The 22418-nt window shown below is 37.2% G+C and overlaps 1 protein-coding gene across 1 annotated transcript in view; it reads left to right on the top strand.

Annotated features, from left to right (window-relative positions):
* The window catches only part of GBE1 (1,4-alpha-glucan branching enzyme 1), a 270697-nt gene that overhangs the window by 224040 nt on the left and 24239 nt on the right, over positions 1-22418 (top strand). The window contains exons 13-14 of the mRNA XM_004770826.3: positions 14086-14270; positions 15876-16006. Of these exons, the coding sequence (XP_004770883.1) occupies positions 14086-14270; positions 15876-16006 (316 nt within the window). The remainder of the gene's footprint in view (positions 1-14085; positions 14271-15875; positions 16007-22418) is intronic.

Below are 22418 nucleotides of genomic sequence, written 5' to 3'. Positions count from 1 at the left end.
CCTCTCTTTTAATAGCCTTCAAAGACAGTTGACAGGCTGATTCATAACCTTGTCATTATATTTTTTACAATTCAAAATCAGTGTTACCCAGAGCAAATGGGGACACCTGAAGCAAGTAGTGCAAATACTAAGAACTTTTCTTTTTATTGAGGGAAGAAGTTCACAGTGTTTCCTGCAAGCGGTCATGCTGCTTGGGAACTTTTTTCTCATTTATTTGGCACCAGTGGCCTGAGAGGAAGCAAGAGCTGACAGCAGGGAAGCAGAGGAGGCTAACTAGCTGTTGGCAGGAACTTGGAGCAATGGAAACATCTTCCAAAGGCAAACTGATACTGGTCCTTTGATTAAGTTATAAGCAGGTAGTTAAGTCTCTCTACAAGGGGGTTGGAATTGCTGACTACAGAAGAAAGGCTGTGGGAGATTGAAACCTTGGAAGGCTGTAGCAGACTGTGCCTTGAAAGAGCCTGAGGTTCTTAGGCTCATCTAGCCTGGAATGATATCAGGATTGAATTAAACTGATGTCACTTATTCCATACAGAGGACTTAAGTGAACAGTTTCTTTCCAGTCTTATTTCCTGTGGTTATATGCTTCCCCTTTCAGTGTCTCTGCTTAGCTCTCAATAATTCATTAGGGAGATTTGCTCATCTCTATTACTATGTATGTTTGATGTAGCCAAAAGGAACTAACCCTGACTTAGTGGTTGCATATCCTAGTTATAGACAAATTTTAGGGGAAAATGGCATAATTTGACTCAATTACTAAATTTGGGGGCCTAAACCAAAAGTTAGAAGAGCCACAAAATCACATGTGTATAATCAATTTTGTAGTCATCCAGTATATTACTTTTCACAATTCCTGTTTTCTTAACTTGTTTTCTACTGCCTAAAAAGGTGTTGGGTCTTTCAGCTAGGGCCCTGTTCACTTGCAAAACTTTCACTCTTTTTACAACAATGTGCATTAACAAATCACTTTCTAAGGCATTTGTAATTTGCTTGAGATAAATATGAATTCAGTTAGGATTATATTAAATAACCTCATTTTTACCTTCACCATCTCTTCCTTCTTCTTCTCCCCTTCTTCTCCCCCTTAAAGAACATTTTGAAATTGGAAATACATCTTCACACACCTTTTTATAGCTTTTTTATTATCTTCCCTAATGTCGGGAACATCTTCTGCTTCATGCAGTATCAAGATGGTTTCAGACCAAATGGCAGAGTCCACGACGGTTGCTGTGAATTTTCTTAAGGAAATAATATATTGTTTATAAGAAATTATTTTTGTCCCAAAATGTCAGGTTTTCTTCATTTAGTTCTGTGTGTTTTGTTCATTTTTACTTGGTTTGATTATACTTTATTATTTGTTTTAAACCAGAACAGTGCCACAAAAATCCCATGTAGGTCAAAGTATAATTAGCAACATGAGCCATTTGAAATTCAGCCTCATTGCTGTGGCTTTCAGAGTAGGAAAACACTGTAGGGAGCCTCAGGGAGAGAGAACCTAAGTGATGTGTCTTCTCTCTTCTGATTTACACCCCTCCTTCCCCCCACGAGGGATGGGCTTCTCTGTATGTACCCCTTTCCACCCCTTAGCACTTCTGTCTGTAGTGTTTTGTTTTTTAAATTTGTGTTTATTTATTTGAGAGGGGAGAGAGAGAGAGAGCGAGAGGGAGACTGACACTGGGCTCAATCTCTGGACCCTGCGATCATGACCTGAGCCAAAGGCAGACGCTTAATTGACTGAGCCACCCTGGCGCCCCTCCTCTGTGTTTTTTATGGCCCTCATTTTGCGGTTAGTAAGGAAGCATTTGTTAAACACTTTCTTTGAGTCCTCCCCCTTTGAACTGGGGAAAGTAAGCTAGAACTTTCCCTAAGTAGTATATGGCCTCCTATAGGAAGGAGACATGATTTCCTTCATTTTCTTCTTTCAACACATGTTTCATTGGTCCTCAAATGTGTGCTCTATGCCTGCGCATAAATTAGGTAATAAGGATAGGAGATAAAAACATAGTGTGTCTATCCTTAATCTAATAAAGATGCAAAAACAGCAAACACAAAAATCACACTATGTAAGGATTACTTTAATAAGGGGGGGGGGGATTACACCTGAATATAAGTGGAAACACAAGCACCAAAGCTTTCCAGTAGGATTTTAAAAAGGCCTCATGGAGACCAAACAGCTGTAACATGGGATAATAACATCAAAATAGCAGAACATGCAAGGCACAAAGGGAGCACAGGCCCGTGATAAATATACTTTATTTGTATACTCGGTAGTGAAATTGGAAATATATCTTTACACACCTTTTTATAGCTTTTTTATTATCTTCCCTAATGTCGGTACATTCGTAACAGGTTTCCAGCTAATGTTGCTCAAATCAAATGCTGAGTTCTGGATACCGTAGAAAGAATACAGACAAACCTTAAGTTTGAATACTGACTTTGATGTCTTACACCTGCATCACCTTGGAAAGTCACATTAGCTTCCCGATCTGTTGTCTGAAAACAGGAATAATGTCCCCTCCCAAATTGAAAGGTTATTGTGATTATCATTTGAAATAACTTATAAAATTCTAGCTCTGAGTCCATGTACATAGAGGGCTCTCAAGAAATTACTGTTGCTTGGGACGCCTGGGTGGCTTAGTCAGTTAAGCCGCTGCCTTCCGCTCAGGTCATGACCCTGGAGTCCTGGGATCGAGTCCTGAATTGGGCTCCTTGCTCAGCAGGGAGCCTGCTTCTCTCTCTGCCTCTGCCTGCTTGTGCTCTCTCTCTGACAAATAAATAAACTCTTCAAAAAAAAAAAAAAAGAAATTACTGTTGCTTCTATTATTTTAATATAGTTTTATGATCTCATTTATTTAAAATGTTCTCCCATAGTCTTGATTTAAATAAAACATTATGAGAAGATCATTATATATCATTACCCTTCAATATAATAATGCTAATTCTTTAGCATTTCAAGTAAGACTGGTTTATAAGTGTGTTCTCATTTATTCTACCACACATATGCAATATGAAGTTATTCTTACTTTGTACTTATGGACATTGATGGTTAAGAATGTTTTACAGTTGTTTTATTTTGACAAACTTCTTATCAAAACACTTGACCTACATATTTACTTCGTCTACTACCCTGTTCTTGATGACAGGAACTCACCACTTAAAGCAATTCTAATCATGTAGATAAGTGAAGGGATTGATGGGTTTGGCCATGGTCCAAGCGTCGTTCAAGTTGGAAATGTTTTCTTTCCAAAGTGCCCAGAGCTCATTTGGCCTTTGCTTCAAGACTTTTTATGCATAATTTATCCAGGGGAAGACTGGGGAGAGCAGAACAGATGGAGGGGCTCAGCCAGCCTTGCTGCAGTGGCTCTAACCTTCAGTGCCGTTGCTGGCCCCTTTCAGCTCTCAGGGATCAGGGACATGGACGGTGATACCAGGTGGGATAGGAGAGCAGGTGTACAGTATTTGACTCAAGCCACCATCCTCTTTATCTGGCGATGAAGGACTGGAATTTATCATGTATTTTATTCAAAATATTAGTTTGTAGATTTGCTGTAAAAATTTTAAGGAAACCTAATAGTATATTAGTTTTTTTTTTTCCTTAATGTCTTAAGATACGGTACATATTATATACCATAAAACGCCTCAGAGTTCAAAATTTATGAATACAAAGCCTTATATAGTTAAGACAGACCATTCACTCCCAGGTATTTAGTTAAATACTACCTGTCAGAATATCCTAAAATAAACAAAGAGAAAAAGTAAAGCACTCCGTCCTCACAACAGTTTTCAGTTCTTTGGTTTTACCCCAGACGTGACTGTTGTTGCTCCCTTTCCATTCACGAATGTTCTTATTACTCAGTGTAGTTATTATAGGACTTCAGGTTTAAGTTCAACTACTAGCTCCTATTACTGTTGACCATTGTTTCTTCTCGGAACCCGTCTTTCCCTGGGGTCTGTCTTCGGTTTCCCGCCCACCATGGCTTTCCTCATCTCTCTCTCGGACCCTTCCACCTCAGGCTTTTTTCCAGGCCTCCTCTGCCCCACCTCGCCACGTGAGTGTTCCTCGGGCTTTACCCATTATACTCTCTTTTCTGCATGCTCTTCCCAGGCAATTTCATCCAGTCCCTTGGCATCAGTTACCCTGGATGTTTCTAAAAGCCACGCACATGCTTAGTATGCAAGTTACTTTTCGTTTCTTTTTTTTTTTTAATAATTTTTTATTTTTTATAAACATATATTTTTATCCCCAGGGGTACAGGTCTGTGAATCACCAGGTTTACACACTTCACAGCACAGTAATTTATAGAATTCCAAGATTGAGTTTCTAAGACCAACACCCTCTCTCCCCAACCCTGTACAGTGATGGAGTTCCAGGCCTGCCCTCTCTACCTCGGCCACCATCTCTGCACTTCACATTTTCTTCTTCTTCTTTATTTGTTTGTTTTTTAAGATTTTATTTATTCATCTGGGGGGGTTGAGGGGAGAGCATGAGCTGGGAGAAGGAGCAGAGGAAGGGGAAGCAGCAGGCTCCCCACTGAGCACAGAGCCTGATAGGGGGCTGGATCCTAGAGCCCTAAGATCATGACCTGAGTCAAAGACACACATTGAACTGACTGAGCCACCCAGGCACCCCCCGTATTCTTTTGTGGGAGGAAGGCAGGAATGCGGAGAGATTTGCCACTATTCTCTCCTTTCCTCTCCTACTACCCTTTGTTGTTTTTACTCTTATCCTTTGAATCTTTTTTTGAGCCCTCTCATCCAGACCCTTTCCAAAGAAAATATGTATTTTTATACTTGTTTAATGTCTCCTCTAAATCTCTTAATTAGATTATGAGATCTATGAGGACAGGGATCGTGCTGACCTACATTAAGCATGTTATCTGATACACAGGATATACTTTAATACTTTTGAAACTATAATCTTGTGTTATAGTTGAGCATATGACCAATATAGCAAGTCCTGGGACTCAGGATATAATCACTGACCTGTACCTTTTAAAGGAAGAATGCTCATAAGAGGGGCTCCACAGGAAAACCCAGAGACCTCCAGACCAAACCGTTTGATTTCGGAAGTCTTGAGGATATTAAGAGGAACAGGCATTGACATTTGTTTGTTTTTAATGTTCTCTTTAGGACTGTACCATATACACCACATGTGTGTATTTCAAGTGTATATATAGATAAACTTGATATCAACAATGAGTTGCCAAAAGTCCCCAGGGTTGGTTTGTGTGCCACCTTTATGTCATCTTCTGGATCTGATTCTTTTATTTTGTTTCTGTACCTGGAAAGAGATGATTAGATCTTTAATAATTTGGGGCGCCTGGGTGGCTCAGTGGGTTAAGCCACTGCCTTCGGCTCAGGTCATGATCTCGGGGTCCTGGGATCAAGTCCCGCATGGGGCTCTCTGCTCAGCAGGGGGCCTGCTTCCCTTCTTCTCTCTCTGCCTGCCTCTCTGCCTGCTTGTGATCTCTCTCTGTCAAATAAATAAATAAAATCTTAAAAAAAAAAGATCTTTAATAATTTAATAATTATTACAATTTAATAATTGTAATAATACAACTTTAACAAATATTAAGGGATATCTGTTCTAGATATAGTACAGTGGAGCATACTATGGAAGAAAAAAAATATTAGGTGTGATCACTGCCCAGAACCACATTGATCACTATCAAAAATGGGCCAGGAGATAGCAGGTTTATTTTTCTAAAAGGGAATATCACAGTCCCTGATTTGGAAAAATATTTTATGTTGTGCCCCACCCTTTGGAGAGTTGAATATCCACTAAAGAGCTAGAAGAAAACTGAAAATAGATTCTTCCTCTTAAGAGTTACTTTTTAGTACAGTTGAAGAGGAGAATTAAAGTGTTTTACATTCTTAAGAGGACTATACCTTATTCTCATATATGCATAAACTCAGTATCAACAAAGAGTTACATAACATTCACAGCATGGAGGTTGTGATAGGCTTTAATTAATTCCTAGGTAAAATTAGTATGCATTACAGTTTAGAGAAACAAAACACACAAACCTGCTAATCAGAATGCTCAGCTAATAGAGCTGGGGCTTTTTTCATTAGTTGTATTGTCTCGAATTCCATCACTGGACCAGCTGGCTTCTTGTCAATTTATAGTTTGGACCTTTACATCAAACAGCAAAAAATTAATTACAGGAAAAGCAATCCCAATAGGAATTTTGTGCCGAGAGGTTTTACCCAATTAACCAGACATGAATGGTGCTGTTTACAGAGGAAATGGAAAGGAGAGAAGGAACTTGGTAGAATTTTCTGGAATCATTAATTAACTATAGCAATGTTAGTTACTTGCTTCCCTGTTTGGGTTTTAAAGTTACTTATTATAATAATACATTATATGTTTATAAATTTTTTTTAAATTATAAAAATTTTTTAAAAATTACTTATTAGCCAGAGCTTTCTGTCTTATTTCTGGAAGCACCCAGTTCTGTTATTACAGTGAATGCAGTGAATCATGGCATGAACTATGAATTTTCTTACAAAATATCCCAGGTGACAGCTCAAAAAAATTACTGTCTTCCCATCATTTTGAAATAAGTAACATTCTATGTATTACATCAGTGATCATAATCATATTTTAACAAGCAGAAATATCATCCTTTGATGGTTAGTGCCAGGTTACTTGTAATGCATATTTTTAACTTGGAAATATTGTTCCCAGATGTCATAGTCTTTGCCTCCCTGTGCTAGAGTTAGTTTAAATGTGACTTTTCTAAGCTTCTTATCTGTTGAATAAACTAGCCCACGGTTTGAAAAATGCTTCCCTCCATTTAGGTTTTCACATTTTTTTCCCCTTTTTTATGTAGCTTAGAAACTCTTACCTGTGACCCATTCCTTTAGTTACCAACATTCTAATACAGTGAGTGATTCTTACCCTTTTTAAGACTCAGGCTCCCAGAGAATGTGAAGGAAAACTCTCTCATGCCTCAGAAAAACACACAGGTGAACGTGCATACAATGTTTTGCATGAAATATCAGGAAATCACCAGCAATGCATGAGCTCCAAGTTAGAAATGCCTGTTGCATTCTTTGAGGAAGACATACATATATTATGCATGGATGTATACTCACATATACCTATAATTTAGAAATACATATACATATATTTATTTTGTTAAATTAAAATACTCATTTGTATTATGTGTTTCTTATTCCGGCAAGTTATCTGTACTAAAACAAATCAATTACCTTTTTGGCCATCACCTGAATAAATTTAGATTTCGTATCCATCTTTATAGAACAGCCTTTAGTTATAAGCTTATTTGGGTGGCCATATTTCACTGTACTGTCTCAAGTGCTGCCACATTCCTAAGTAATTTGTGGACCATAGCTGAGAAGAACATTCTTAACTTGTTTTAATGATAGTATTTTTCTTCATTAGGTTTGTGAGCTGTGAGCTGATGTAAGATACTAACAGGCATTTTCCAGTTTTCTCTGTTCAGTCTGAGAACGGTTCACTATTATTCCAAGGTCACTTTGAAAGTCTTTCTGTGATTTGCTTCCATTTATTTTATGCTTGTGTTTACAGTTTTGAACCAAATATGAAATTTAATGTTGCGTTTGTCTACATTAAACTTAATTTGCCCCTTGTCAGCTCATTTACAACAGAGATAACATTCAAAAGCCACCCTGTACAATGTTTTCTCTGCGATCACTAATGTAATTTTTCTATCTATTTCTTTGTTGTATGCAACTTCTGTTTCTTTCAGTTTAAACAAAGCCTCTCCAGGAAAAGATTTTCAGAACATCTAAATTAGTCTCTAATAGAGATTAATAAATGATTCTCTAATAGAATAGGGTCTTCATCATATCTTGAATTTTTTTTAAATAGCTCTTTTTTATAACTTAGAAATTCAATTGCATATTCCATAATATATAAATGTGCTTATTGGAATGTTTTTTAAAGTAGTGACTTTATACTTATCAACGATAAATGAGGTGAAAGTTAAAATACATTAAAAAATCCTAAATTGTATTATGACACCAAACATTTGTCCTGCTTTCATCTTTGTCTTTTATTTTTCCAAGTATTTAATTTGATCTCATGTAATAATTATTTTTATTAATTGTTGCTAATTTTTAGATATGCTATCAAAAAGATAAATGTTTAAAATGGACTAGTCTTAGAATGCAATAAAATGAAACCTTTAAATGATGAAAAATGCTCTTAAAGTAGCATATTAAACATATGCATTAAGGAATATAATTTTGTGTGAGTGTTGAGCATTACTTCCAGTGAGAATTTGTTAACTTGTGCCTATGTCTTCAAATGATTAGTAATGTTCAAAACTTGGAAAATGCTTTCTCTGAGAATCATATCTCCTTACCTTCTCAGCAGCTGCATATTCTTTTCTTAGGGAAATATTAAACAAAAAAAAATCCAGAGGTGGATTTGTAAGATTGCTCATGTTTTATTGCACTAAAATAATAGAAGAAGCAAAAATGACTAACATGAGGAAAATGGTTAAATATAATTGTGTTGTATGCACATAAGGAAGTACCATCATGGAGAGATATATATACTTATTGATGTGGAAAATGCTTACATTAAAATTCAAAACAGCATATAACTATGCATAGTTATCAAAAAGGGTGGGGAGAAGAAATCAGGAGATGGAGAACCTCACCTGTCATTAGTGTTTCAGCCAAAGAAGAACTCTGATTTTAGAAGGTTCCTAAAATGTTCGTTTTAGGTAGAATATAATCAGCTGTATACTATATATACTCTAAGCATATATAGTATATGTGATAATAAATATACCATATAAATATATATGCTACATATAATATATGTAAATATATATACTATTAATATATATACACCATAAATAACCCATGAGAACTTGTTCAGAGGTTTTGCAAGGTGAACATGTAGGAATAAGGAAGAAAGAAACTGGAGAGGGGATTCCTAACATGGCAATTTGATTTGCCCCATCCTTGTGGCAAAATTATTTTCACATCCAATTCTGCCTTTTAAAAATCTAAAATAGAAGATAACTCAAAAGTCATTCACACTGGGCTTAGGGAAATTGGTTTGTATTATTAAATATATGAATAAATGCATCCTTTTACAACTTCATACTTAAAGGAATAAGGTTGGACCATGAAAACTGAATCAAAAGGAGCCAACTGACTAGTTGCCTATTGAATTCGTCCTGCTTGCTTGTATGCCTACTACAGAGTAGGGCTGGTCAGGTCCCCACTCTGATTTTAGCTTTATTATAGCTCTCATCTGTCGCCCTTTATGTAATTCTTTCCTGAACAACATCTGTAATAAGTGGACATGTGTAACATAAAAGCTTCTGTACATTGAAAGCCAATAGCTGACAGACCCTGTGCCCAGTGCCTCACTTAGCATGTTTGAATTTTTTTTTTAAGATTTTATTTATTAATTTGAGAGAGAATGAGTGAGAGAGAGCATAAGAGAGGAGAAGGTCAGAGGGAGAAGCAGACTTCCTAAGGAGCTGGGAGCCCGATGCGGGACTCAATCCTGGAAGTCCGGGATCATGACCTGAGCCGAAGGCAGTCGCTCAACCAACTGAGCCACTCAGGCGCCCAGCATGTTTGAATCTTTTTTTTTTTTTTTAAGATTTTATTTATTTATTTGACAGACAGAGATCACAAGTAGGCAGAGAGGCGGGCAGAGAGAGAGAGAAGGAAGCAGGCTCCCCGCTGAGCAGAGAGCCCCATGCGGGACTCGATCCCAGGACCCTGAGATCATGACCTGAGCCGAAGGCAGCGGCCTAACCCACTGAGCCACCCAGGCGCCCGCATGTTTGAATCTTAAAAGAACTTTTATGAAACATATTATCCTATTTTACAGACAAGTAAACTGAGCACTGGAGAAATTAAATTGCCTAAATTCACTCATAACTGGCTCACTCAGATAAAACCCGAGTCTCACTGTGTCCATGGGCATCATGTAACATAACTGTCTTTTCCTTAGACGTATTAGACATAGAAAGAACGTTCAAATCTCTACTCTGTTCTCCTTCAGAGAGTGGCCTTTGGTTATCCTGCTTTCATTCAGTATAGGGAGGTTGAAAAAAATGTATATCAGTGCCTGGGACTTCCCCCAAAGGTGATGAACATTTTTAACAAGCTTCCTTGGAATCTATATGTTTTCTCTGGAGCATTCCATAGATTGCAAAGCACTCCTCTAAAGCATTTCATTCCTATACCAAATTGGTGGTAAGGTAGCAAGGTCTGAGTTTTTAGTTTGTGTGTTTGTGTGTGTGTGTGTTTGTAGCATTTGTCACTGACCATCCTTTTTGAAACTCTTCTTAGTCTTTGATACATTTTTTCTTGATGTCCCTCTTACTTTGCTAACCATTGTTCCATGGTCTTTTCTAATTAATCTTCTGCCTGCAGTTCCTCAGGATGCTGTCCATAAGCCTTTGTCCTTTTGTGGATGTAACTACTGTCTCTTACTGAGGCCTTAACAAATTACTCTTGGTCCTCACCCCCAGTTCTCTCCTAAATTTCAGTCCCTTATGTTTATCAGTGTTACTATATATCCATGAGTGCCTGTGTATTCTTCAGGTCTTAAATTTAGTATGCCAGAAAACTCATTATCTCCCTCCCACACACTTCCTCTGTCACCATTGTTCACTAGTGTGGTTCGTGTGGCACTACTCAGTCACCTGAGCTTGAAACTTTAAAACTGCACTCAGAGTTTCCGCTTTTACAACCTACATTCATCAGGCAGCATCAAATTCTGTTATTATCCGTTATTATCCTCCTCAGAAATGTCATTTGTTGTTTGTTTGTTTGTTTGCTTCATTTTGTTTGAGTATAGTTGACATGCTGTGTTACAGTAGTTTCAGGTGTTCAACATGGTGATTGACAAACGTATACATTATGCCCCACTCACCACAAGCTTGGCTACCGTCTGGTACTGTGCAACACTATTACAGTATCATTGACTTTGTTCCTTATGCTGTGCCTTTTATTCCTGTGATTTATTCGTTTTATAACTGGAAGCCTGTATCTCCCATTCCCTTCACCTATCTTGCTCATCCTGCCACAGCAACCATCAGCTTGTTCTCTGTATTTCTGATTCTGCTTTTTGTTGCTTATCTTTTTTTACATTCCACATATGAGTGAAATCCTCTTGTATGTGTCTTTCTCATTTGGCCCTGTTTCACTTAGCATAATACCCCTTGGGTCCATCCATGTTTTTGCAAATGGTACAACCTCGTCCTTTTTAATGGCTGTGTAATATATATATACAGACATACACGCGTACACACATACATACATACACCACATCTTCATTATCTATTCATCCATCAGTAGACACTTAGGTTGCTTCCTTATCTTGGCTATTACAAATAATGCTGCAGTAAACATTGGGGTGCACATATCTTTTGGAATTAGTGTTTTTGTTTTCTTTGAATAAATACCCGGTAGTGGAATTATTGGATTATATAGTAATTCTGCTTTTAATTTTTTGAGGAACCTCCATAGTGTTCTTCACAGTGGCTGTATCAATTTATATTCCCACCAGCAGTATAGAAGAAATGCCATTTGAATCATTCTTTTCCTCATTCTCACTGCATCTTACCTTATATACTTTGGATTCTGTGATAGCTGTTCTACTGTGTAGCTATCCCCAATACTCTGTGTCTTTTTTTCACACTGTAGAGGTAGTTTAATAATAAATGCATTTGAACTTCTCATCCCCCTACTTAGAAAATAACCTTTAGCTCCCTACTGCCTGCAATGTAATTACGCTCCTCATTTTATGAGGCCTATCCTAATCTAACCTCATCTTGTCTGTCCCTCCTCTTCCCCTCACCACTAACTCTGTTTTGTGGCTAAACCAAAGTCCTAACTACATCTCACATCCTCACTCCAATCCATCCGTACATGTCATTCCATCAGCTTGGAGTCTCTGTCCACATAGGAGAGGTTGGTCATTCTTGGCACTGTATTTCCATGGTATTTATTTCTGACAATATGATGGAGTCCTAACCATCAGCATACTAAAACCAGACTCTCTGCATTCAAAGATCCCAGTACTTAATAAATGTCTGTGGCTCAGCTTCCTTTCTTATAAACTTGGGATAATAATAGTGCCTTCTCTAGTGTTGTTGAAGATGTTAATTCATGTGCAGTGCATGTGCCCAGCCTGTAATAAACAGACATGAAGCATATGCTGTCGCCTCTGCTATGGTAATCAGGATGACAGTGATCGAACAATCTCCCCCAGAAAGCTGAAGGGGTTGCTTGGTAATACCGTAGTCAATCCAGAGTTGATGGCCATCCCAGAACAACAGTATCATGCTTATAGAAAGCCTGGATTTAGCTGTAGGCTACTATACTTTAGCCAACTTAAGTCATTTCTAGTCTTTCTAAAGTTCTCTACTAGTTGAAATTTCACTGGTGCTTAGACATATGGTTTTCCTCAGGTAGGCAGTCCCTTTCTCTGTTCTCCTGCAATTCCAAAGGTGCCTGGGTTTGCCAGTTGAACGGATGTTAGAGTGGGCTGTGCCTTGGCTACGCCATGACAGGCTCCAGACCTAAGCAGAGCTCCGAAGTATGGCAGTGGGAAATTGCCAGTGTCCCTTGAAGCATCCTAAAGTAACTGGAGGCCCAGAGAGTCAGAAATCTGGTTCCCTCTTCTGTCACATCACAGGTAAAATTGTAAGGGATATTCTGTTGACAAATACCAGAATTTAGCAAAATGTTTGTAGATGCTTGATTCTTAGGAAGCTGCTGCAGACGTATTTGTTTGGATGCTATTTTTACTTTGATGGCTGTGGTCCCAAAAAGTTAAATGCAAATTCCAATGTTTCTTAGCAAAGTTTACTGTTTAAAGCAGTGCTACAATAAATCATTTTGAATTACATGCTAGTGTACTAGTTTTTATTTATTAAAATATTAATATATTAGTTTTTTGAATGTAGGACATTCCTGTTTTGGCTATAATACTTTCTGACACAAAGGAGAAGTTCATGACTTAGAAAATTATAACATCAAAGTGGCAAATGAAAGTAAATTTTAGAAAGCTGTATTTAATTTTTAAGAGGAAAACAAGAAACTGTAAAGTAGAAATCCACCTTGGGGAAAACAATAGGAGCCAATCTAGTAGACAACCAATATCTAAATTTAATTTTGAGAATGAAAAATATTTATGTGTTACTATTTTATTTTGTTTTTCCAGTGTATGGAGTTTCTGGTTCTCATCATTACAACGCTAAACAATATTTAATTGATAAACATCAGTACAATGATAAACAATATTCCAGTATATGGAGTTTCTGGTTCTCATCATTACAATGATAAACAATATGGTTCCAAATCAGATGTCCTAGCTGAACCCATATATGTGCACATGCATGCAGACACATTTGAAATTAAAGATGACGATTCTAATAGAAACATGAAGATCTGAGAAAGAAATAAGGAATATGAATAAGAGTGATGACTTGGGTTTCTATGGCACCTGAAGTTTAAAACATACCTGCCTAATGTGTGGATGAGGTAGAAGGAACCTCATTAAAATCTTTGGATTTTAATCAAAAGAACTCAATTTTAATGGTTACTTTTGCACTTATTATCTGTGTGAGCTTGGGCAAAACTGTCCACAGCTTTGGATTTCTCCTCTGCAAGATGGATATAATGAAGAGGCCCACAGAGGATCAAAACACAATGTACATTCAAAGCCTTGGGTAATTGTAAAGCATTGTACAGATTACAGAAATGATGGAAAGAGAGATTTTGGAAATTAATCAGAGATATTAGAGATTGTTTCAGAGATGACATAAGTATGGTAGAGGTAAGTGTTCTCAGTTTGTGGAAAAAGAGGCATATATCAAGGGCTGTATGGCTGGAATCCTGAGTCCAGATGTGGTCAGCCCTCTCTGTGCTACACTGTGCCGTTTTTGAACCATGGCTGTAAATCGTTCACAGGACACAGCTGTGGTAAATTATAACCTAAACTGATTTTAAGGACTTTAAGACATATAATTATTGAGTCACCTTAGCAAGAAATGCTGATATTACTGGGTGAGGTTTATATTTGTTTTTTGTGTTTTTTTTAAAAAACAGGTAATGAATTTGGGCATCCTGAATGGTTGGACTTCCCAAGGAAAGGAAATAATGAGAGTTATCATTATGCCAGAAGGCAGTTTCATTTAACTGACGATGACCTCCTTCGCTATAAGTTCCTAAATAACTTTGACAGGGATATGAATAAATTGGAAGAAAGATGTGGTTGGCTTTCAGCTCCACAGGTAAGCTCTTTATTCTAAATGTTATGTTTTAGTCTCCAATGTTGTACATGCTTGGAATGGCAATCGATTTAAATCCATATGCGGATCTTTTAAAAACCACTTTATTATTCAGTGTGTAGTGCCCTGGAACATACTTCGGGTTGTCAAAACATGTCACTGAAGTCTCTCCAATAGATAATGAAAATCTTAAACACAATGCCCTGCTTACTTTCCTGTTTAGTTTGTTGTTGGTTAAATTCAGTAATTTTTATTTCAATTGGTTAAAATAAATGACAAAAGCTCCGCATGGAGTCCATTTTGGAAATTGCTGTGGAAACATCTTAATTGTTTTGACTGTTTTCTTTATATAAATAATTTTGCTGTCATAAAGAGACTATTTTGACAACATGTAGATCTCTTTATTCCTTTTTTTTTCTCCCTTCCTTTACTGGTCTCTAACTTGTCATCTCAATAGATGCCATTATACCTGCATGCTGTTTTGTATTTTTCATGAGTCTGACTCTCCTCTGGAATTAAAGTCTCAGTTTTCAATAAGTTTTAGAAAATGTAATTAACAGGTGCAAATTTTATACAGGCTTTTTCCCCTTGCTAAAATTAGCATATAGTATGTGTTACTTATAATCCATTTACTTTTTACTGGTACTATTTGAAATTACTGTTGATGTTTTTTGACTTTGGTGTCTATGACTTTTTTTTTTTTTTTTGTAAAGATTGAACAAAGGTACTTATGTATTCACCAAGATTGGCTACATGACATGAATGCCCTAATCACGTTTATTAGTAATGCAGTTTCCAGAAGAGAGAGCAAAATGATGCTCCTTTTCAGCAGGAACAATGTTGAATACCAAAAGGCATGCTGTTTACTCTAGAGCCTTGTTCACATGGCTAAGTTACTAAGAGTAGTGCTGCTGATACGCAGGGAAATCAGTCCTTTCAAAATGGGAGCTGCCAGAGGGTGGTGTTGAAAAAGCGAAGGCTTCTCGCTGCCTACAATAAAACATGGTGTATAAAATGGGAGACTTGGTAAATATAATTTCTTTTTAGACTTTCTCTTTTATTAGAAAAAAAGATAAATTGTAAAGAACATTAGGTTGCCATTGAATCTGACAAAGGTGTGCAATAATGTAAAGTTTTTAAGGTAAATACAACTTCAGAAATCCCAGTACAATAACAATGTTACATTTTATTTTAAAATGTAATTTTATATACCTTACCTCATTAATCTGGGGACTAAAAGTCTTAAAGAAAATTCACTTGTAAATATCCAGTATGCGCCCACACACACACACACACACACACGCACACTTTATAGGTGATATAAGTACTTAAAACCTAAGCCACAGTGCTGATCCTCTGTGCTTTATTTGAAGTTGTCAATAACTACTGAGATTTTTATACTCTTTAAGCAGTTTTTGTGACTTTTGTTAGTGCAGAGTTTGATGCGTGGCAAAATTGCAAGACATTCAAAAAATACAATACATTTTCGTTTGTTGGCTTAATGACTAAGAAGTCTATTAATAAAGACAAAACCAACTTTTTAATAAATAATTTGCTTCTATCAGCACCCACAACGTAATAATGGAATATATGTGTTAATTCTTGCAGGCCTATGTGAGTGAAAAGCATGAAGCCAATAAGATCATTGCTTTTGAGAGAGCAGGTCTTCTTTTTATTTTCAACTTTCATCCAAGCAAGAGCTACACTGATTACCGAGTTGGAACAACACTGCCAGGAAAATATCCTTTTTGTTGCTGGTGAATGTATCTGTCTGCATTCAATTATTTATTACATCATAGAGAATAAGAAAGACTAATGCAGATCTTGGTGACAGTAGCTCTCAGTTACTCTTTTGAAAAATGAGGGACTTGAAAGAGTGATTGGCAAATCTTTGCTCTGCTTGGTTATCCTCAGCTCGTTCTGGTTATAAAATAATTCTGAACATTTTTACATGATATTTTGATCCAATATGCAATTCAGGAAATGATTATAGTTTTTCTTTATGAAATATTTTGTAAGTTATCTTTAAAAATTGTCTCTTTTTCCTTTATCCACTGAGAAAGCAGACAATAGCTATAAAGATAGCTTCCTTCCCTTTTCTCTGTCCTGCCTCCGCAAATGCAGGACATAGCTCACTTCAGAAAGCTTAAACTGGTAAGGAATCAGGACTTTGGGAGTGTGAGCAAAAGAAATGATAGGGAGAATGTTTTCGATATTCTGTTTATTCATTTACTCATTCATTTATTTGTTTCTCAGATATTTGCTGAGCACCTACTCACTGAACACCAGTGTGCCAGCCCTCTGCTTGGTGCTGTAAATACAGGAATTCTCCTGGCAGATGTAGTCACTGCCTTTATGGAGCTTTTAAACTAGTGAAAAAGAAAAACATTACTAATTGTAAGTTTCATCATTGTTGAAAAAGGAAAAGTACAAGGTATTTTAGGTAGATTATGACTTACCAGATCCATGAAAAAAAAAAAATGACAGATTCAGGACCTAGCAACAACCTAACACAAATTTTTAAACAGACCACCGAAATAATGTTCTTCTCCCCCGAAGCCCTCACAGTGATCAGTATCTGCCACCCTGAACATTGCCAGATGCCAAGGGGAAGGCTGAGGCATCAGGGTATCTCTAGCTATAGTAAAGGAAACCTCCTGTTCAGTTCAATCAGATGGTAAAGAAGATGTATTTTGCCACACAATCAAAAGTCCTGAGGTAGGGTGACCCCAGGACCCGTGATAGTATCATCAAGTTTCCTGGTTCGTTCTGTCTTTCTGCTTTCAACCCTCCAGGTGCACCCACGCCCAAAGGATGGCACTGCTGTAGTCACAAGACAACAGCCATGGTTCCAAATGTAACACAAGAAAAGCCAAATAGACCTTTTTTCTCTTTTTAAGAATGAGGTCACTTTAGCAAATTTTCTTTCATCTTCTGTTGACCAGAATTCAGTCACACATCCCCAAAGAAATTTCTAGGAAGGAGGAGTGTATTGCCATGACTGGTTGAATCAAGGGAATTACCCTGGAGTTTCTAGGAAGTGGAAAGTGGACTCGGGAGGTGGACTCCTGGGGAAGTGGTTACCCGGACAGTCTCTCTAAGAGTAAAGAAGAAAGGGCCAGTGCTGTCCAGTGAAGTAGCCTGAGGCACCCACCAGTCCCCTGTGCTACCAGTGAGTGTGGTGAGAGATGGTTCCCTCCTCTCTTCCTGCCCAGAAGATCACAGTTCCACATGCCATCGGGGCATTTAGGAGAGATGGCTGCAGCTGTGACTAATGGTCCCAGTGTCCCCCTGTTGTTGACAGGAAGAATGTTCCTTTAGTGTGATGGGATTGCCTGCACCAAAGAGCTGCACTGTTTGGGGAAGCAAATGTACGCACCATTTTTATAAAGAAATAGAAATAAATGCTAGATGTGTAGCAACTCATACATGACCCCTCCCAGCTCCAAACTGCTGAAGTAATGCCCTTAGACTCCCTCCTCACATACCTGAAAATGTAATCAACATGCAATCAATATATACTTTTTTTATAATCAAACCAAAATACATTTTTAGTACTTGGGGACTACTGTAGTTCTTTGTTAAGCACTATCCTTGATGCTAAGTCGGTAGGAGAGAAGAGATATATAAAACCAAACTAGGATGCAAGTCATAATGCAGTAAATGAGAAGGGGACAGGAATGTTCCATGGAAGAAAGGAGATCAGTAAAAGCAAGAAATAAAGAAAGAGAAATTGATGGATAGAGTGACTGACTTAAGGAAAAGACTCTAAGCCTGGACCTTGGCAAGTGGATAAAATTATAGTAGACAAATTGAGGAAGGCCATCTCAGCTATTGGAGAGTATAGAACATTCTTACATAATGAATAGCACAATGTATTAATTGGAGAATGATGACCCTAAAAAGGAATAAGAGATAAAGCTGAAAAGACAGATCAAGATCACATAATAGAAGATTTCAGTGCTATATTAATTAGTTTAGACTTTTTTCCATAGTTCTTATATTGAGTCACTGAAGGTTTCTAAGTTAAGGAGCTACCTGATAAGAATGTGTACTTTAGGAAGAGTTCTCATGGACCCATGGAGAGCTTTCTTGAAGAAGGAGATTGGAAGTACAGATATTAATTATGAAAAATTACAGTATATGTAAAAGCTAATTAGGGCTTGAGCTAAAGGGATGACAATAGGCTAGAAAGAACATTTTCTTAGAGTGAAAGAACTCAGCAATTGTTTGAACTTGGGATAGAGAAGAGAAAATATAAGTTTTCATTCTGAGCAAGGGGAAGAATGTTAGTGATGTTATTACTTAGGATACCAAACCAAGAAAGCAAGGAGGAGTAGAGTAGTAACCAGTTGGGGAAATAGAAAATACAAGTTTAGGGGCAGCTGGGTGGCTCACTTCTTAGAGCATGTGACTCTTAATCTCAGAGTTGTGAGTTCCAGCCCCATGTTGGGTGTAGAGTTTACTTTAAAAAAATAAATTAATAAACATATATACACACACATACACACACACACACATGAAAATATTGTTTTATTTAGGATTTTGATAAATGTAAATACATAGAATTTCAAATGTGATGTTTAGAATAAAAATCTTGACTCAAGCTACATTGATCTCCTGTGTAACGATGTGATCTCTGTAACTTTAACAAATATTATTAAGTGATAACATAAATAATAGCATATTTAATGAAGTAGAATCTACCCAAAAGTTAATTTTATTTAGTGACATAATATTACACTGTACATGGAAGTCTAGTTTGGTATTTTGTGTGTTTTGTTTTGTTTTCCTAAAGTGATCTCTACACTAAACACAGGGCTTGAACCCATGATTCTGCTATCAAGAGTCAGATGCTCTAACAGTTGAGCCAGCCAGGTACCCGGCTAGTTGGGTTTTGATAAAAACCTTGACACAAATTGAGTTTCCTGAAATTTGGTGGTTTATCTAGGTATTTATCGGTATCTGAAATTCTCTAGAAATCTGAAATTTATACAGAAATTCTCTATAGTAAACACTGAATGCTTTACGTTAGTGACCCTTTCAGAAACTGTACTCATTGAAAGCTCTAATGATGTAGACACCTGGGAAAATTGGGTCGTATCTTCATATAAGTGGAACTTGAGCCTTGATCATCTCCTGGATCTCTAGGGAAACCTCAAAGAAAATATTCTTGGTTCTTTCCCTACAGATTTGTTTTCTACAGGCTTGTGCTCACTTAGATCTTATTTACTCTTGCCACCTCTCTCGTTCTTGTCTGTCAACAAGCTTTAACCAATTCCCATATGTTACTGCTTTCTTTAAGGACATTTACATTTTAATAGTGATCTTCTTGAAACTGAAGAAATATGCAAGACCTCATGGACTGGTTATCTAATGTAATAATATTTTTATAACGAAGACTTTTTTGTTGTTGTTTTGGAGGGGAAAGTAGCAGGAGAGGATCCCCAACATACCTTAAACCACACCTAATTAGCTACAGGTTCATAACGCCAGCTTTTACTCCAATATTGATCTTAAAACCTTCTGGATTTTGTGATGTTCTATACTCTAGTGACGCAGTTCAGTGCAGAAATACCATTTATCAGTTCCGCCACACATCATAACTAACCATCAATAGAGCACATTCCAGTCCTAGGAATCTCACTATGTCACAAGGTAAGCAATTCAGGGTTTTTCTTTTTTTTTTTTTTTTAATATTGCCTTAAACATATGAAAATAAATACATTAATTCTGTACTCTGTCCCCAAGAGCTGTTCTACAAGCTGCCACTCAAGTCAGAGGGCCTTTAACATGCTCCTCACAATACCTACTGCTCCCAAGACTTCCCTCTTGTCCCTCATCAAAATACACATGGCATGGTGTACATCCCTCTTGTGGCATGTCTCCAGAACTAACAGCACAGTATTCCAGATAGAGCCTGGCAAGTATGACGTAGAGTACCCCATTACCTCCCTTTATCTTGATACTTGTCTCTTGTTAATTTAATCTAAGGGAAACTAGCTTTCCTGACAGTCATCACATTTTCTATTCATATTACATTTGCAACCAAATAAAAATCTTTAGTTTTTTGGGGATGTGTAATAGTATGATGTCATAGCTCCCTTAGCCTTTTTTTTTTTTAAGATTTTATTTATTTATTTATTTTAGAGAGAGAGCAAGCACAAGCAAGGGGAGCGGCAGGCAGAGTGAGAAGGAGAAGCAGACTCCTGCATGAAAAAAAATATATATATATTGCTTTTTGCCTCTCACCTGTTAATGAGGAAGACAACAGCTCTCTGTTATTATTACGATTGTACCATCTTCCATAAGCAGCAGATACACCTATGATAGCTTTTGGCTCTTAGTGTTCCAAGCTTAGCTTTAAGAGTTCTTTTTATTATCCTTAGCGTTTTACAAGTCTCATTTCTTTTTGGTCTTTCATCTTTCCGACTTTATTCTTATACCTTTACACGACATTGTAGCTTGGTATTATAGAACCATTTCAGATAGGGAAAGTACAAAAAATTAGGATTTCTGTGCTGTATTTTCTGACTTTGCTGAAGTGTTCTGTGCCATTGGTATTTCCAACTACTAAGCCAGTGAATTGAATACAGATTTTCACTGTGAAGAATCCACAGTGGCAAGATTGGATATATTAATCAAGTCAAGAAATTCATCAAATTTTTAATTCCCTGGAAAGCAGGATTTGGTGACAGAACAAATTTAAAGTTTCTGAAGAAGTCATTTGAACTTCTTCTGTCACTATGAAATATAAACCTGTGAACAGGTAACATGTCTGCATTCTTGAGCTGTTCCATTTTTTGAACCCATATATCCTGTATATCAAATAGCAAGACATCAACTTTCACTCAAATCTGTGGAGAATACGTGGTGACTATCTTCCCTAAGAAACTGTTGTAAGGTGAACTATTTGGGGGATAATGCCAGGCTAAGTAGAAGAAACACTTTAAGGATGCTTTTAACTATCACTTCAAAATAAGATGATAGATTTTGGAAAGCTAAAAGAGAAGTCCGATTCGTATCACTAAGGTTTTGGAATGTGGTCTTAATGGTGACTGCTGAAAGACATAGTATTGTTTCTGCCATAAGAATCTGCAGCTGTATTCTAGAAAATTAAACACACACACACACACACACACACACAGCAAAAACCCTTTGCTTATATACTGTCTCATGTTGGTCTTTTTAGTTGCTGATCTTCAACATAAACACCAACATTCTCTAATTAGTAAATAGCAATGTGGATGCAGAACTCAGATCTAAACCTACAGACAAGTAGACAGGTCATACATTTCATACCTAGGAAGAAAAACACACTCTCTTAATATGTTATATTTGCCTAAAATTTCATATTGTTTGGCCATAGAAAAAGAAAGAAAAAAACATAATGCCCTTTATATTATCCGAATCATTACTTTCTTTCTTCCATTGTATTTCTTCACTTAGAACGATTACCAAATCAGCCTTGAATCAAAAGGAAAACTGCTAAGCCCCCAAGGACAAACCATTCCTTCTAATCCATTTTGAAGAACATAAATGATGATACCACATTTTGAGTAGTGCCAAGGAAAGTGGGTGTTAGGGCACCTCTTTTTGAGGACCTTCTGTTTTCGGGCCATTTTAAATAAGTATCTAGTTTCATATTCCCAGCGGCCCTGTAAGGTAGTTTGTGTTAGCTTCATGGGACAGATCAGTAAACCAAGGCCTTTATGTCACTACCTATCTTCCTCCAGCTCACAGCTGCAGAGGTTGAGCAAGGTACTGCAAAGCTCCTGCGCTTTGTGCCGCCTCTGCTCATGGCTGCCTCTGTGTGGTTGGTAGTGATATTGCTGATGATGACATTTCTGTTACACACAGAAAAACTTAATGTGTAGTTCCAGGGCAGTAGGTAGTATGGGAAAAGGAATTGTAAATCCTGTATAGCAAATACACAAATTCATGGCACAGGCGAGCTTCTCTCTCTTCAACTAACTGCCTTCACGCCTCATTCGTAAGGTGTGTGTCTTGGTATGTGCAGATTCATACTGTTCTGAGAGCGTAAACAACACTAAAATCAAATGTTTCTTAAATTATTTGTCATCATGCTGAGATGGGGGCGGAAATAATAGTGTAACAGCAGCCCCCTTTCCAAATGGTGTTTCAAACTGT

The sequence above is a fragment of the Mustela putorius genome, unplaced genomic scaffold (assembly GCF_011764305.1).
Source record: "Mustela putorius furo isolate JIRA1106 unplaced genomic scaffold, ASM1176430v1.1 tig00003834_pilon_pilon_pilon, whole genome shotgun sequence".
NCBI classification, from domain to species: domain Eukaryota; kingdom Metazoa; phylum Chordata; class Mammalia; order Carnivora; family Mustelidae; genus Mustela; species Mustela putorius.
This window is presented reverse-complemented; position numbering and strand designations above follow the sequence as displayed.